At 43.4% G+C, this 18386-nt stretch overlaps 1 protein-coding gene across 6 annotated transcripts in view; it reads right to left on the reverse strand.

Annotated features, from left to right (window-relative positions):
* Nucleotides 1–18386, reverse strand: part of LOC128706052 (uncharacterized) — a 964931-nt gene that overhangs the window by 8385 nt on the left and 938160 nt on the right. For all 6 annotated transcript variants that reach the window (XM_053786548.2, XM_053786547.2, XM_070093399.1 and 3 more), the window contains one exon: nucleotides 8585–8803. In XM_053786548.2, the coding sequence (XP_053642523.2) occupies nucleotides 8585–8803 (219 nt within the window). The remainder of the gene's footprint in view (nucleotides 1–8584; nucleotides 8804–18386) is intronic.

Genomic DNA, 18386 nt, shown 5'->3' on the forward strand with positions numbered 1-18386 from the left:
GCAGGTGAAATTGCTGACCTAGAAAATGTACAGAGAACCTTCACGGCATACATAACTGCAACAAAACACCTAAATTACTGGGACCGCTTGAAGTTCCTCAACCTGTACTCCCTAGAATGCAGGTGGGAGAGATGCATGAATATACTTGGAAAATCCTAGAGGGATTAGTACCAAACTTGCACACAAAAATCACTCCCTATGAAAGCAAAAGACTCGGTGGAAGATGCAACATCCCCACAATAAAAAGCAGGGGTGTCACTAGCATGATAAGAGACAATACAATAAGTGTCAGGGGCCCAAGACTGTTCAACTGCCTTCCAGTATACATAAGGGGGTTTACCAATATACCCCTGGCTGTCTTCAAGGTGGTGCTGGACAGGCACCTAAAATCAGTACCTGACCAACCAGGCTGTGGTTCATACGTCGGGTTGTGTGCGGCCAACAGCAACGACCTGGTTGATCAGGCCCTTATCCACCATGAGGCCCGGTCACAGACTGGGCCGCGGGGGTGTTAACCCCCGAAACCCTCTCCAGGTATATATTACAAATGTGTGTTTAGCACAGTCTCTCCTCAATCCCCAGTCTTCATGCTGCCTGTTATTGCTGTCTCCCATTTCATTACAGTGGACCCTCAGTTAACGCCTGCATCGGATAACGCCTCGCTTTGGCGTCAAAAAATTGGCTCAGATAACACCTAAAAACTCGGTTGGGAGCTTTCGTCCCGAACGTTTCAGCACGGTGCATTGAGCGAGCCCAGCCATTCACTCAATGCACCAACCAGTGTGCCACTGTTTACAAAGCCAGCGAGGACGATTCCGCGCATACATGTGATATACAGTGGACCCCCGCATAACGATGGCATCACATAGCGATTATTTCGCATACCGCTTACTTTAATCGCAAAAATTTTGCCTCACATACCGCTTAAAAACCCGCTTACCGATTTTCGTCCGAGACGCGGCCTGAGCCACGCTCACATGTTCCGCCGGTGGCATTGTTTACCAGCCAGCCTCCGCGGTAACATCCAAGCATGCAATCGGAATATTTCGTATTATTACAGTGTTTTCGGTGCTTTTTCTGGAAAATAAGTGACCATGGGCCCCAAGAAAGCTTCTAGTGCCAACCCTACAGCAATAAGGGTGAGAATTACAATAGAGATGAAGAAAAAGATCATTGATAAGTATGAAAGTGGAGTGCATGTCTCCGAGCTGGCCAGGTTGTATAATAAACCCCAATCAACCATCGCTACTATTGGTGGTACAGCTGCTGCTGCTGCTGCACTGTCAGCTGCTGCTGCTGCTGTAGCACCGTTGTTGGTGTGGCTTATTGAGAATACCAAGAAACAATTAACCCCAGAGGATTTGCCACCCAGGATAACCCAAAAAAGTCAGTGTCATCAAAGACTGTCTAACTTATTTCCATTGGGGTCCTTAATCTTGTCTCCCAGGATGCAACCCACACAAGTCGACTAACACCCAGGTGAACAGGACAAATGCCTGGAACTAGTGCTCATATTGGTGAATTTAAAGCCAGCAAAGGTTGGTTTGAGAGATTTAAGAATCGTAGTGGCATACACAGTGTGATAAGGCCTGTTCTGGAAGAAAATGCCAAACAGGACCTACAGTACTCAGGAGGAAAAGGCACTCCCAGGACACAGTGTCTCATCAGTCATTGCTGCATCTTCAATAAAGGTAAGTGTCATTTATTCTTCATTTAGTAGACTAGTACATGCACAATATATACTGTGCATGTACTACTCTACTATTGTGCATGTATCCTTCTCTTTGTGTGTGGGAAAATGTATATTTCATGTGGTAAAATTTTTTTTTTCATACTTTTGGGTGTCTTGCACGGATTAATTTGATTTCCATTATTTCTTATGGGGAAAATTCATTCACATAGCGATTATTTCGCATAACAATTACCCCTCTTGCACGGATTAAAATCGTTAACCGGGGGTCCACTGTACAGTGGTCCCTCGGAAATCGTCGTGCTATTTTCGTCCAAACACTGGCTCGCAAATGGTCGGTTGACTCGCTAATCGTTGTTCGTCCTGGATGCGTACTTATGGCTCTGAGCCGCCTCGGCCTCCCTTCCCAGCCAGTGTGCCGTTGTTTACCAGTGAGCGACGGTCCCCTCACTAGTTCATACAAAAAATTTCATAATACTATTTCATTCATTTCAGTGCTTGCAAGTGCTAAATAAGCTACCATGGCTCCAAAGAAAGCTCCTAGTGCCAAGCCTTTGGTAAAGAAGGTGAGAAATACGATTGAATTTAAGAAAAACATCATTGAACAATATGAAAGTGGCGTACGTGTTGCCGAACTGGCCAGGATGTATAACAACCATATCTTCCATCATGGGAAAGAAGAAGGAAATCAAGGAAGCTGTTGTTGCTTGGAGAAAATTGTGGCAGATTGTGTCCACAAGAGGGATTTTGAAGGGTTTGTGGCTGACCCTGATGAGCCTATGTCAATTGTGAAATCTATTGTGGCATTGGGGAGTTCCATGGGGTTGGAGGATGTGGAAGAGTTGGTGGAGGACCACAATGAGGAGCTGCAAGAGCTTCAGCAGGAACAGCAACAGATCGCAGCTCAGAATCTTGCTGCAGAGGAGGAGGAAGAGAGATGGAAGAAGGTGCCTTCTTCTGAAATTAAGGAGATTTTTGAAATGTGGGGTAGGATGGAAAGATTTATGAAGAAACATCACCCTGAGAAGGATGTTGCAAGCCATATCGGCAACTTGTACAGTGACAGTCTTGGCCCATTTTAGGGAAGTTTTAAAGAGACGCCAGAAACATAGCTCTCTGGACACTTTTTTTTTGCGAGATAGGACTCCAGTGACTCTCAAGCTGGTCCTAGTGGTGTTTAGAAACAGAGAAGAGAAGTAACCCCAGAAAAGGACTTGGTACCTGAGGTGTTGATGGAAGGGGATTCCCCTTCCAAACAGTAACTAATCCAGTCTTCCATACACTAAGAAGAATCGCCAATAAAGGTAAGTGTTATAAGAACATAAGAAAGAAGGACACTGCAACAGGCCTACTGACCCATGCAGAGCAGGTCCATGTCCCCCCCAGATTAGCCCAGTGACCCACCCAGTCTGGTCACCTTCACTCAAGGATGGAGCACTGCACCAGACCCAGCAACACAAGCTAGTCAGGTCCAACCCACACCCACTCATGTATTTATCTAACCTATTTTTAAAACTACACAACGTTTTAGCCTGAATAACTGTACTCGGGAGTTTGTTCCACTCATCCACAACTCTATTACCAAACCAGTGCTTTCCTACATCCTTCCCGAATCTGAATTTTTCCAACTTGAAACCATTGCTGCGAGTCCTGTCTTGGCTGGAAATTTTCAGCATGCTATTTACATCCCCTCTATTTATTCCTGTTTTCCATTTATACACCTCTATCATATCCCCCCTAATTCTACGCCTTTCAATAGAGTGCAGATTCAGGGCCCTCAGTCTATCCTCATAGGGAAGATTTCTGATACATGGGATCATCTTTGTCATCTTCCTCTACGTTTTCCAGAGTGTTTATATCCATTTTGTAATACGGTGACCAGAACTGAGCAGCATAAGTCTAAATGAGGCCTAACCAAGGATATATAGAGTTGAAGAACAGCCTGAGGACTTCTATTATTTATACTTCTAGATATGAAGCCAAGAATTCTGTTAGCTTTATTGCGAACACTAATGCACTGTTGTCTTGGTTTTAGATTACTGCTAACCAGAACTCCTAAATCCTTTTCACAATCAGTAGTACGTATTAAGATCTACATTATTTAGTTTATATGTGGCATGGTTATTTAACTGTCCAACATTTAGATTATTATTATAATCAAAAAGAAGCACTAAGCCACAAGGACTATACAGCCCAACATTTAGAACTTTGCATTTGTCAATACAGTGGACCCCCGCATAACGATTACCTCCGAATGCGACCAATTATGTAAGTGCGTTTGTACGTGTGTGTTTGAGGGTCTGAAATGGACTAATCTACTTCACAATATTTCTTATGGGAACAAATTCGGTCAGTACCGGCACCTGAACATACTTCTGGAGTGAAAAAATATTAACCGGGGGTCCACTGTATTAAACTGCATCTGCATCTGCTGTTAATGTTTCATTCATGTCCCATTGTATTGTTTATGTACTACATATATATTTCATGTAAAAATTTTTGTTTTAATACTTCTGGGTGTCAGGCACGGATTAATTGTATTTACATTATTTCTTATGGAGAAAATTGATTTGAAAATAGTCTATTTCAATAATCATCACACTTCCAGTAACGGATTAATGACGATAAATGAGGGACCACTGTATTTTGTATTATTCCATTGTTTTTGGTGCTTGTAACTGGTAAATAAGCCACCATGGGCCCCAAGAAAGCTTCTAGTGCCAATTGTATGGTAAAGAATGTGAGAAACACATATAATTTAAGAAAAAGTTTGTAGAAAAATATGAAAGTGGTGGTGGTGGTAGAGGGTGGTTGTGATGGTGGTATGGTATGATAAAGCATGGTGAGGCTGCCAGTTCTGACAAAAATGCGGCTGAAAAATATGTGCAGGCCTTTTATCGTGTTTGGCCGGAAAAATTCGGTATTAATTACGTGTTTTGGGGGCGTGTCATACTCCGTGCCCCGCGCGGCCAGCTTCCCGTTCTTTAGTTCCAACCAATCACAAGCCTTCCCTGAGTCTCTTCAGCTAAGTACAGTTCGCTTCTGCCGCCTTCCCATTGGTTGAGAGATCAAAATATAAACACTGGTGGCTTGGCTCCGTCCACACACGCATTTTTCCCTCCACCCTTACTAATCTACTCTTGGATTATACATTCTACAATGTCGGTAAGTACTGATTGTTGTGTTTAGTGCTTACATGAATAGTTTAGGCATATTTTGATATATACCTAAAGTCCGTGTGAAGCATAATATGAGTGTAGCATGCAGTTGAAAAAAGTGCAAACATTTTATACCGAATTATTTCGGTCTTGCCCGAGTTTCCGGGAATGTCCAATTTTAGTCAAATAAATATTTATAAAAAAATTTCAATTGCATATATGAACTCTGTAGTGGTCTGGATCTATACAGGAGGTTTCTATTGTCCTTCCAGATCAATGAGAAGTTGTTTTATGGGGAGCAGTCCACCAGCAGGTCGAGGTATGTCTGCGTTTCTGAAGAGAGTGACTCAGAAGCAGAGGTAGATGAACCAGAATTGCTGGATAGTGGTGATGAATACTTGCCACCGGATGCACAGGTGTCAAGTGATGATGAGGAGGAAGAAAGGCCAGCCAAAAAACAGAAATTAGTGAAGAAAAAGTAAGGTATTACGATTGCAACTATTGCAGCCACTCGAAGAAATTGGTCACATCCTCATTCCAGTGTTCTGTATGCAAAGTAAATCTGGATAAAGAGTGATAGAAATTGCTTCAGCGACTACCATACCATCAATTAGCAATATAGAATAATTGGTCATCCAAATGAATCTCAGGAATATAGGGATTGAAAGTTGCATCCCTTTGCAATTTGTCATTGTTGAGATTTGCTTCCTTTTTATATTTTTGTAACAATTAAAAAATGTTTTGATTCAAGTTCCATTTATGTTTTTTATATTGTCTGTTTGTATATTAAATTTAAAAAATTGTTTTGGTGTGTTTTATTAACAATTGCAAGTTTGCAACATAAAATTTTTTAATCCCTTTGTCGGGCCCAGCCGAATATTTTCGGTCTTCGGAGATTAGCAATTGCTCGAAAACTAACCATCAGAAATCAATTTATATGGGATCAGTGACCTTGTATTGAGTTACTCTATCCACCATAGGGAGTTCAGTTCGAATTTCAAATTTTCGGACCCCTTGCACGATAAAGGGTTAAGGGGTACATAGAGGCTGAAAAATTAAAACCCCAACAAGTGTTCAATTGTGACAAAACAGGCCTGTTTAGGAAGAAAATGCCAAATAGGACCTACATTACTCAGGATGAAAAGGCACTTCCCAGGACACAAGCCAGAAAAGGACTTGTTACCGAAGTCTTTATGGAAGGGGATTTCCCTTCCAAACAATAGAACACCTTCATCCTCTGCCTTCCTCCCATCTCATCACTCGTCAACAAGTCCACAATAAAGGTAAGTGTGATGTTATTTGTTTTATTCTTCATGTATCATTGTTTTCTGTGTAGGGAAATGTATATTTCATGTTTAATACTTTTGGGTGCCTGGAACGGATTAATTGGATTTCCATTATTTCTAATGGGGAAAATTAATTCGGTTAAAAGCTAGGTCTCTGGAACGGATTAAAGGCGTTAACTGAGGGTCCACTGTATATGTATTCTCTTCATCCATCCACTTATCTTGTGCCCTTACTATATGTTTATTACATTACAGCTCATATATTCATTCATGGTAAGTTTCATCTATGTTATTTCTTAACACTAATTCCTATCAATTATTTTTCCCATCAGAGCTTTGCTAATTACTCTTTCACTAAAATAAAGAACCGAAGTGATATCCCATAAATACTTTATTGCTACATGATGCATTGTTTTTTATGGGATTGGATGACATTTAACAGTAAATATGGAAAGCTCATGGTTATGCAGGACCCACCTTCACTTCAAACAAACAAATGAATGATTTAACCCTTTTGGGGGTCAGTCCCATAATATGCCAAAATTCTAGTGGCTTCCAATCTTGCAGGAGAAAGCTGGTAGGCTACATATGAGAGAATGGGTCTGCATGGTCAATGTGAATAGTATAAAAAAAAAAATCCTGCAGCACACAGTGCATGAGGGAAAAAACTGTGACCGTGTTTTTGGTGTAAAACAGTGATTTTTGCAGAGTATTTTTGTATGTTTTTTATGGTTGTATTCTCAGTTTCTTGGTCTCATTTCATAGAACAGAAGATACATTACAGAAATAGAGATGATTCTGAATGGGTTGCAGACAAAGTAGCTTGAAATTGAGCTCGAAGTAGTGGAAATGTTTGATTTCTGCCGACATTCAAGAGTAAACAAAACACGTCATGCATCCAATACACATCAAATGGCCAGTCTGATATGCATTCATGAATGCAATGATATTATTTAAACAATTATTACCATTATACAGTAGTCTGAATAACAGTAAATCTTTATTTTTTGTGTGAATAAAAATTCAAAATGAAAAGGGGCTTGGAGACATGAGTAATGAACAGAAAAAATGTTGTTTTAGTGCCAGGAATGTCTGCATTATTTATTCTGCCCCTATTGGCCTTTCTTGAATTTTGTGTGAAATTTGGCAAATTAGTAATTTCTGATCACTTTACTGGGTAGTTGAAATAGGTAAATGGGAAGTTTCTTGTACTCAGTCGACAGAATAAAAGGAGTTCTAGCTAAACAGCTATGAGTTTGGTTGACTGGAGCAATGGAATTAGCCCACAATAGGGCTCAAAGTGTCATGTAGGGGGGGTAATGATTAGGGGAATAAGAGGGTAAGAGGAGGGAGTCAGTAGGCAGGGGACAGGCGAGGCAGTAGGAGGGATGAGTGCGGAGGTAGGTAATGTGAGGTCACTGGTGACTACATCTTCACCTCTCATTACTCTACCCACCACACTACTCACCCTCTCACTACTTTAACTAAACATAATAAAATATAAGAAATAAAAATACAATAACGGGGACAGTGAATATTACTATTCTACTCTGCCCAATGTCTCCAACAGTCTCTCCTCCCGAGACTCTCCAGCTCAGCTCTGCTCGAATCTCCTCTGCTCAGCTGTTCCTTGGGTTTATATGGTGGTCCAAGCACACCCCACAACCACGTGTACGACCTGAAGCCGTCAAGAACAAAAGACCTCAGACGTGGCTGACAGACGTTTGCCAAGGCAAGGTGTGACCATATAATTGGTTAAATTAGGTCTCCCCAGAGACCTCACAAGCCCAGCTGGACTACATCACAAAAGGGGGTGAAATTGCCGAGATCGCTAACTTCGCAAGAGAGTAATTCCATAAGTTTTCCATCAGATTTCATGCTTTTGGTTTCATTACCTTCAGAAAATGAATCTGTATCATTTCATAAGTTTTTTTTTTTTTTTTTTTTTTAGATTCTTCGACCCTGGGAGCAAGTTTGCAAGCAGGGGTAACGGGTTCAAGAATAAAAAGGCACAATACCATGGCTGCAATGTTACATAAATAACCCACACATAGGAGAAACTTACGATGACATTTTGGTCCATTGTACCATTAACCCGTAAACGGTCCAAGCAGATCTACGTTCATATGCGTAGTGCTCCATAAGTAGATTTGCGTTTTTTTTACATATTTTCAAATACATGTATAAAAAAAAAAGTAGATCAAAGTTTTTTACACATTTTCAAATTAAAAAGATCTACTTATTTTACATACTTTCAAATGTTGAAAAAACGTATATATACGTTTGGACCGTTTACAGGTTAACTAGAGGGATCTTTCTTCATGTGCAGGTTATATGTGTATTGTGTAAATGATGTGTTCCATCTGCACAATATGCTATATCTTACCTGTATATTCTAGGAAATATTCTCCCAAGAAAGTCCTTTTTACTAAATAGATATATTTGCTTACCTGTATAAGATGGCCAAGATGCAGCCTTGTAAGAATCTCTTCTAAAGTACGTGCTCGACCACGGCGAGGCGTTGTTCCTCGCCAAGCACGAGTACGACGAGCTGGACGCTCAACCTCCTCTTCCACGAGGATGAATTTAAAATGCCCAACTCTTCCCTCCACACAGCCTTTCCATAGTCCCGAGGGGTTTTTGGCAATGATGTCAATTATATCACCTTTCTGTTGAATCAAACATAATTTTGATACTGAAATACTGCAAAAATTATCAAAGAATTGTTTTTCAGATTTTAGCTCATAATATCAAAGAAATTATAGAAAAAACAATGAAAAGAGTGGGAGTGGAAACGATCTTTTTCCCTCAATAACAGTTCTTCTTGTGTATGAACAAAACAAGCTTCTATAAGAAGCAGGAAATGCTTTAAACAGTTTGTTTAAAGCACAGTAAATTTTTTAAAGACAAATGACACATCAGGAAATAGGCATAACAATAAGCTAACCCTACCTAATGAATAATGCGTCAGCAAGCTGCACCCACCGGGCGCCTCTTCAATGGGGGTGATCTCCTTGTATGACAGTAGGAGTGACATTTGAGGCTACTACTACTATTACTCTTGGCATTCCTGAGGAATTAGACCTATCGGTCTTCTTCCTCAGACCGAACCTAATTACCCCCTCATAAAATGAATCTCCCCTTCCCCGTGGTGAAGAGGCTCTTGGTCTGAGGAATTAGACCTATCGGTCTTCTTCCTCAGACCCCATCCGCCCCTTTTTCCTTTCCTCCTCCCCTTCCCCACCCCTCCCTTTTGCCCTTCCTCTTTTTGTCCTTTGGGATTTCTCCCACAGGCGCGCTAGTTCCTAGGTGGAGGAAAGGATACCGGGGTCCATCCCATTCCGTTGAGGTTCTTAGCGGTGGCGTAGTTTGCCGTGGAATCTGGATCGCCTGGGGATGTCCCAATCCCTCTCCGGTATCCCGGAGTAGCTTTGGGTGTCTTTCGGGCGACGAGTGTATCTCTGGAAGCCACCTTTCGGATTCCGGGGGTGGTGGCCGAAGGAGGTATGCTTTGTGGCGGATATCCGGCCGCCCTCTCTTTTGTCCACCGAGGTAGCTCGGCAGATGTGAGGTTGCTATCCCGGATTGTTAGTTTACTAGCATGATGGGTAGGGTATGGCACGGGTTCCATGCTGCATCTGCGCTACTTGCGGTGCTGAGGTCCTCTCGGGCGCGGAGGGAGATTTCTGGCCCTTTCATTCCTCCTAGGACCTATCCCTCCCCGGTCCCCCCTTTTTTTTTCTTTTTTTTATTTTTATTTTCTTTTCTTCTTTCTTTTTTTTTCTTAAAAACAAAAAGAAAGAAGTAACCTAACCATGGCAGCCCTAGTCCATGAACCTGGTACCCCCGGGCCCCTTCTTGATACCGCACCCCGTTCTGACCCTGCCTCGTCTTTGGACCACTCTTCAGACATTCCTCATGCCTCTGTACCTATTGCCGGTGCTGTTTCCTCACCCGCTTCAGGTGCTGAGGCCTCGACTGACTCCTTCGATTTATCGGACCTTCGCTCTCCTCTGACTATGCTTCCGGCCTCTCCCTCTACGGTGCGGCAATTTTCAAATCGCCAACCCGTTCCACGTCGGACCAACTCTGGTCCCACGCCTAAACGCCAACGACAATTACCTGCTGATGATACTGCTCCACCTTCTCGTTCTTCTCAGAAACGATCGACACGTCCTTCACTACCTTTCCACGCTCAGTTTCAGACTGAACAGTGGACTAAATTCTTCACTTTACGACCAACTTCCTCTACTGCCTATCTTTCTGACCATAGTATTGGCAAGGCACTCCTACGCCATGTTGGTAAAGATATTTCTTTTCATGCTCTTAAGAGCGGTACGCGCATCATTACCGTACAGAATGCTACCCAGGCTCATGAGCTCTCTCGTCTTTCCCATATCGATACTGTTCCTGTCACTCTTGAAAAACATCATTCCCTCAATTCTTGTAGTGGTACCGTCATTCTGCCCCATACCCCCCTCAAGGAAGGCTCCTTGACGCTGGTGAGGGGCTCTTGATCTAGGGAATTGGATCTGTGCTCCAGTTCCCTGAATTAAGCCTGAATGCCTTCCATCACCCCATAGGCGCTGTATAATCCTACGGGTTTAGTGCTTCCCCCTTGATTATAATAATAATAATCTGCCCCATACCATAGTTCAACGAAATTTCCAGACATGTGGCACTGACATTCTAGAACAGCTGGAACTCCAAGATCTCCCAATCCTCAAGGTAGACACTTATGTTCTTCCTGCCCGTGGGCGGAGACGATACCCTAGCAATGTGGCTCGTTTAACTTTTGACAGCCGAGAACTCCCATCCTCAGTTTATATAGCAGGACACCGGTTACAAGTTCGAAAGGTGATCCCTACACCACAACAGTGTAGAAATTGCTGGCGATTTGGCCATCCAGCGAAATATTGCAGATCTATCGCCGAATGCCCAGTCTGTGGTGCCGATGACCATTCTAATACGTCTTGCAATCGATCTCCCGCCCCTCAAGGAAGGTTCCTTGATGTTGGTGAGGGGCTCTTGATTTAGGGAATTGGATCTGTGCTCCAGTTCCCCGAATTAAGCCGTAATGCCTTCCACATCCCCCCCCCCCCCCCCCCAGGCGCTGTATAATCCTCCGGGTTTAGCGCTTCCCCCTTGATTATAATAATAATAATAATCGATCTCCCTCTTGCCTTAACTGTCATGAGGCTCACCCTTCGTACTCTCGCCGTTGTCAGGTCTATTTAAACGAGCGGGAAATCCGTTACCTCAAAGAGACAGAAGGTCTCCCTTATGCCATGGCAGTTTCTCATCTCCGCCTCCAAGGGAGACTCCCACGTGTTTCTTATTCCCGTGTTTCAAAACGTCCCCCCACTTCTGGTATCCCATCTTCTACACCCACCTCTGTGGTTACCTCTCCCATAATCACTCCTGTATCTAATCCTTTTGCTGTCCTCGGCTCAGACGTCCCTACTTCAACGCCTCAGTCTATTCTCGCTTCTTCGAGTTCTCTCTCACAAGCCTCAGTATTGACGAGACCTCGTACGACACCTCCTCCCAATCGTCCCTCTACTTCTCAAAAGTCAAAAAAAGGTCCGGTAACACCTACCCATCTTCCACCTCCTCATTTTACCCTCCCTGTCTCTGTCCCTAGTTCTTCCCCTCTCACTGGCTCAGTTACAAGTGCAGAGGTTCACCCTCCTCCTCGTAATGTACCTTCCTCCCCTGTTCCCTCCCAAGTTTCTTCCTCTTCTGCCACCTCCCAGGTTCCTGCCTCCTCTGTCCCCTGCCACGCTTCTCCAGTTCCCTCCACCCTTTCGCCCCCCCCTACCTTGGTACAGTCCAATACAGTTCCAATCTTTACTCATCCTCCCCCTACCATTCCCAATATTGTCTCCCATACGACATCTCTGAATTCCGAAACACTTGAAGCAATCTCTGAATATATTGCAGAGACCAAACCATCAATGGACACTGATCCACCTTCCGCTCTTTCTCTCTCCTCTGCTCCATCTGCGCAACTCATTTCTTCACAGCGCACCGTTCCTTCGCTGCTTGAACATTTTCCACTGCCTCCGCATGTGGACTTTTCTAACCCTTCTAGTCCGTAGGAACCCTTACCTGCGGATTTCAAGTATCTTTATCATTGCCAATCATGGCCTATTTACAGTGGAATATACGCGGCCTCAGGGGTAATCGGGGTGAGCTTCAGATGTTACTCTCCCAGTTTGCCCCTGTTGGTGTTTGCTTACAGGAACCAAAATTACACTCTGCTGTTATTTCTCACATCTCAGGCTATAATTTATTGTATTCTTCAGATCCTTTTCCTGATGGGACCTTTAATGAAAGTGCCCTTCTTCTCCGCACTGATATTCCGTACCATCAGCTATTTGTTCATACTTCGCTGCATTACACAGCAGCCCGTATCCACTTACATAGGTGGTATACGCTCTGTTCTTTATATCTCTCTCCTTCTCGGGCATTATCTATTCCGGATTTTGCCTTCCTTGTTTCGTCATTACCGCCACCGATTCTGTTACTTGGTGATTTTAATGCCCACCATTTCCTCTGGGGAGGGTCTCACTGTGATTCCCGTGGAATTCAGTTAGAGGCTTTTCTTGCCACCCACCCCCTCCATGTTTTAAATACAGGTACTCACACCCATTTTGATCCTCGGACTCATACTCTCTCTTGCATCGATCTCTCAATCTGCTCTTCCTCCGCCGCATTAGACTTCACTTGGTCTGTTCTCCCGGACTTACATGACAGTGATCATTTCCCAATCATTCTTACTTCCCCTTCATATTCGCCACCTCTTCGCACCCCACGCTGGCAATTTAATCGGGCAAATTGGAACCTTTACTCACACCTAACTGTTTTTAAAGAGGTTCCTTCTTCGTCCTCCATCGATGAGCTTTTACACCTCTTCTCGTCCTCCGTTTTCACCGCAGCTTCTCATTCTATACCCCAAACTTCGGGCAGGCATTCTCAGAAATGCATGCCTTGGTGGTCTCCTGCTTGTGCTCGTGCAGTACGTTTGAAACGCGCTGCATGGGGCAGGTACCGGTACAATAGAACCACAGAGTGACTCCTTGATTTTAAACAGAAGCGTGCGATCGCTCGCCGTGTCATCCGTGACGCTAAACGCACTTGCTGGCGAGATTATGTCTCCACCATCACCTCTGCTTCCTCTATGAGTGCAGTCTGGAAAAAAGTACGAAAACTGAGTGGTAAATATTCTCCTGACCCGGCTCCTGTTCTGCGGGTTGCCGGTGTTGATATAGCAAACCCACTAGATGTTGCCAATGAAATTGGCAATCATCTGGTCAGTATTTCTCAGGGACTCCATCTATGCCCCTCATTTCTTTCCTCAAAGTCTGCCAGAGAGTTAGCACCCTTGGACTTTTCTTCACTCAGAGAAGAACAGTATAATGTGCCTTTTACACTTCAAGAACTGGAGGCAACACTCTCAGCTTGTCGATCATCGGCAGCTGGGCCCGACGACATTCATATTCGTATGCTACAACATTTACATCAGTCAGCCCTTGCAGTCCTATTACGCCTTTACAATCTTATTTGGTCACAAGGAGTTCTTCCACAGCTGTGGAAATCCGCCATTGTTCTCCCTTTCCGCAAACCAGGCACTACGGGACATGAAACCTCCCACTATCGTCCCATTGCTCTTACCAGTGCAGTTTGCAAAGTAATGGAACGTCTAGTAAATAGACGTTTAGTGTGGTATTTAGAGACACACAACAGTCTCTCCACTCGTCAATATGGCTTTCGTAAGGGACGTTCTACCATAGACCCCTTACTGCGCTTGGATACTTATGTTCGTAATGCCTTTGCGAATAACCACTCAGTTATTGCCATATTTTTTGACCTTGAGAAGGCATATGACACAACTTGGAGGTATAATATTTTAGCCCAAGCCCACTCCTTAGGCCTTCGAGGCAATCTACCATCCTTCCTTAAGAACTTTTTAACTGACAGGCATTTCCGTGTTCGGGTTAATAATGTGCTCTCCCCGGACTTTATCCAAGCTGAAGGTGTCCCCCAGGGATGTGTTCTGAGCACAACACTTTTTCTCCTTGCTATTAATGATTTGGCCTCTAGTCTTCCATCAAATATTTGGTCATCACTATGTTGATGACTTCGCTATTGCCTGTGCAGGCGCTGACTGTCACCTCCTTACAGTTTCTCTCCAACATGCAGTCGACCGTGTTTCCAATTGGGCCACCACACATGGGTTTAAATTTTCCAGCACTAAAACCCACCAAATCACTTTCACTAGACGCTCTGTCATCTCCGATCATCCTTTGTACCTCTATGGCTCCCGTATCCCTGAACGTGATACAGTCAAGTTTCTGGGCCTCCTCTTTGATCGTAGGTTATCCTGGAAACCTCACATTACCTCTCTGAAGGCAACTTGTCACAGCCGGCTGAACCTTCTTAAAACCCTTGCTCATCTTTCGTGGGGAGCTGATCGTCGAACCCTCCTTCACCTACATTCCACCCTTATTTTATCGAAACTTGATTATGGTGACCAGATCTATTCAGCGGCATCTCCTGCTACTCTCTCTAGCCTTAACCCCATTCATCACCAAGGATTACGTTTATGCCTTGGTGCTTTTCGCTCTTCCCCTGTCGAAAGCCTCTATGCAGAAGCGAACGTTCCATCCTTATCTGATCGCCGTGATGCCCATTGCCTGCGCTACTATGTACGCTCTCATGATCTCCGCAATCCTTCCATTTATAGAATGGTCACTGATATTAGTAGACATTCTTTATTTGTTCGCCGCCCCTGCTTACTCCGTCCCTTCTCTCTTCGCCTTCATTCGCTCTTGTCTTCTCTTCAACTACCACCTTTCTATGTACATGTAGCATCTCACTTTTCCCTACCCCCCTGGGAAGTTCCAGCTGTTCGAGTCTGTTCTTTCTCCCTCCCTTGCTCGAAAGCCCAACTGTCTACGGTCGCTTCCCGCTCTCTTTTTCTTGACCACTTTCACTCTCATTCTCATGCCATTGCTGTGTACACAGATGGCGTAGGATTCGCAGCAGTGTTTCCGGACAGCGTCGTACAAGGGCATTTACTATCTTCGGCTAGTATTTTTACTGCTGAATTATATGCCATCCTTACAGCACTTATCCGTATTGCATCTATGCCTGTGTCATCATTTGTGGTTGTCTCAGACTCCCTTAGTGCTTTACAGGCTATACAAAAATTTGATACACCTCACCCCTTAGTCCTCCATATCCAACTTTGGCTACGCCGCATCTTTACCAAGCATAAAGATATTGTTTTTTGTTGGGTCCCTGGTCATGTTGACGTACAGGGCAATGAACAGGCAGACACTGCTGCGCGGTCAGCAGTACATGACCTACCAGTTTCTTATAGAGATATTCCATGTACGGACTATTTTGCTGTAATATCTTCCCACCTTCACACCCGTTGGCAACAATGTTGGTCTACAATGCTCGGCAACAAACTTCAGTCTATTAAACCGAGTATAGGTTACTGGCCGTCTTCTTATCACCAGTGTCGAGGTTGGGAGACTACTCTCTCCCGTCTTCGCATTGGCCATACTCGTCTTACTCATGGATATCTCATGGAGAGGCGTCTTGCTCCTCTCTGTGAGAATTGCCAAGCTCCATTATCAGTCAGCCACATTCTGTTGGACTGCCCACTTTATCAACGAGCACGCAGAATTTACCTCTGTCGTCGTCTTCGCCCCGCTGCTCTCTCTTTACCTTCCCTTCTCGCTGATGGACCCACCTTTCATCCGGACTCTCTCATTGACTTTTTGACAACGACTGACTTACTTCACAAATTCTGATACTTTCAGCCCTTTCTACTTCAATCTCTTGCTACCCTCTACCCCCGTACTATCCCCTGCCCCGCTGTTTTCTGTAACCTGCTGATCATCCCCCCTCCCTTCTGCCATCCAATTCCCTTGCTTCCTTCCCTACCCTGCAGCGCTGTATAGCCCTTGTGGCTTAGCGCTTCTTTTTTGATTATAATAATAATAATCACATCATTGCGACTACTAAACAATGGATCCAATTCTGGTGATTATGTATTTTTTAAAATTTCATCATTAAAAAATTAATTGGTATTAGATATGGAATATTATCATCCGAGTCCCCATCTCAAGTTACAACATGAGATTCTATGAGAAAATTCAATTTGTTTAACATGTTAAAAAGCATTTCATCTTCCAAACATAATTAAACCAGCAAAACACTATGTCATACAAGACCAGCTCATCCAACTTTGTCCCTGTTCTTCCAGTCTTTCTTCAACTCCCATAGAAAATTAGTTGCCCATCTTAGCCCATTACATTTCTACTGTAAGTAACTTGCTGTACCTTCACCATCTGTATTCCATCACCCCACAAAACTGAAGATCACTGAATCAATTTGAAATAATAAATCATAGTTTTAAAATTGTACTATTTGTTTATTAGTTGCCTTTCTTACTGTGCATATAATAGTAGTTAACTGCATAAGAAATCCTACTTAACAGTTTAAGTCAAATCCTTAAGTAGTGTTTAAACGTTAGGATTGGCATGCCTGAAATGGACTGCATACTAGTGGCTTTCTTTAATAATAAGAATTCTAGGTAGTAGGTTGGTAGACAGCAACCGCCCAGGGAGGTACTACCGTCCTGCCAAGTGAATGTAAAACAAAAGCCTGTAATTGTTTTACATGATGGTAGGATTGCTGGTGTCCATTTTTCTGTCTCATAAACATGCAAGGTTTCAGGTACGTCTTGCTACTTCTACTTACACTTAGGTCACACTACACATACATGTACAAGCATATATATATATACACACCCCTCTGGATTTTCTTCTATTTTCTTACTAGTTCTTGTTCTTGTTTATTTCCTCTCACCTCCATGGGGAAGTGGAACAGAATTCTTCTTCCGTAAGCCATGAGTGTTGTAAGAGGCGACTAAAATGCCAGGAGCAAGGGGGCTAGTAACCCCTTCTCCTGTATATATTACTAAATGTAAAAGGAGAAACTTTCGTTTTTCCTTTTGGGCTACCCCACCTCGGTGGGATATGGCCGGTGTGTTGAAAGAAGAAAGAATAATAATAATATCTTTATTACTACACATACAGTGGACCCCCGGTTCACAAAGCCATCGGTATCCGATAAATCCGGTATCCGAAGCATTATATAGCAAAAAATTTGCCTCGGTTCCAGTTACAAAACCCGGTATGCGATACGATTCGTACGAGACGTGTCCAGTGTTTACAAGCCAGTCAGTGTGCGCGCAACTAAGGATACATTTGGTACATTCTATATTATCCATATTATCACTGTTTTTGGTGCTTGTTTCTGCAAAATAAGTCACCATGGGCCCCAAGAAAGCTTCTAGTGCCAACCCATCGTGACCAAGGGTGCTAATGACCATTGAAATTAAGGAAATGTGTGCAAACCTTTTTTGATGAAAATCACCCTGACACAGCTACTGCAAGCCGTGTTGGCAACCTGTACACTGACAATGTTGTGAACCACTTTAGGAAAGTCATAAGGGAACGAGAGGTACAGGCCTCTATGGACAGATATGTTGTGCAACAGAAGTCCAGTGATTCTCAAGCTGGTCCTAGTGGCATTAACAGAAGAAGGGAAGTAACCCCGGAAAAGGACTTGCTACCTCAAGTCCTAATGGAGGGGGATTCCCCTTCTAAACATTAAAAACTTTGACACTGTTCCCTCCTCCCATCCCATCAATCATCACCAGATCTTCATTAAAGGTTTACTATACTAATAGCAGGAGTGTTAGAAATAAGATAGATGAGCTAAGATTAATTGCAAGTGCAGGAAACATAGATATTATTGCTATAACAGAGACCTGGCTCAATCTGAAAGATAGAGAGATGCCCTCTGAATGTCACATACAAGGCTATAAATTATTCCACACTGACAGGGTCAACAGGAAAGGTGGTGGAGTAGCGATGTATGTCAGAGACAATTTAAATTGTTGTGTTATACAAGATATTAAATTAGAAGCGTCAGCCACTGAATCTGTTTGGTTACAGCTTCTCGAGGGCCGAGAAAAACTAATTTTGGGTGTGATTTACAGGGCCCCAAATCTTGATAGGGAGTGCAGTAAACTTCTATGGGACGAAATTCGTAAGGCATCTACATACGAAAATGTTGTGCTAATGGGAGATTTCAACTATAGACAGATTGACTGGAGCAATTTGACAGGAAATTTAGAGTCGGGTGACTTTCTTGATACGATCCAGG

This window comes from Cherax quadricarinatus, chromosome 42 (genome assembly GCF_038502225.1).
Source record: "Cherax quadricarinatus isolate ZL_2023a chromosome 42, ASM3850222v1, whole genome shotgun sequence".
NCBI lineage: Eukaryota > Metazoa > Arthropoda > Malacostraca > Decapoda > Parastacidae > Cherax > Cherax quadricarinatus.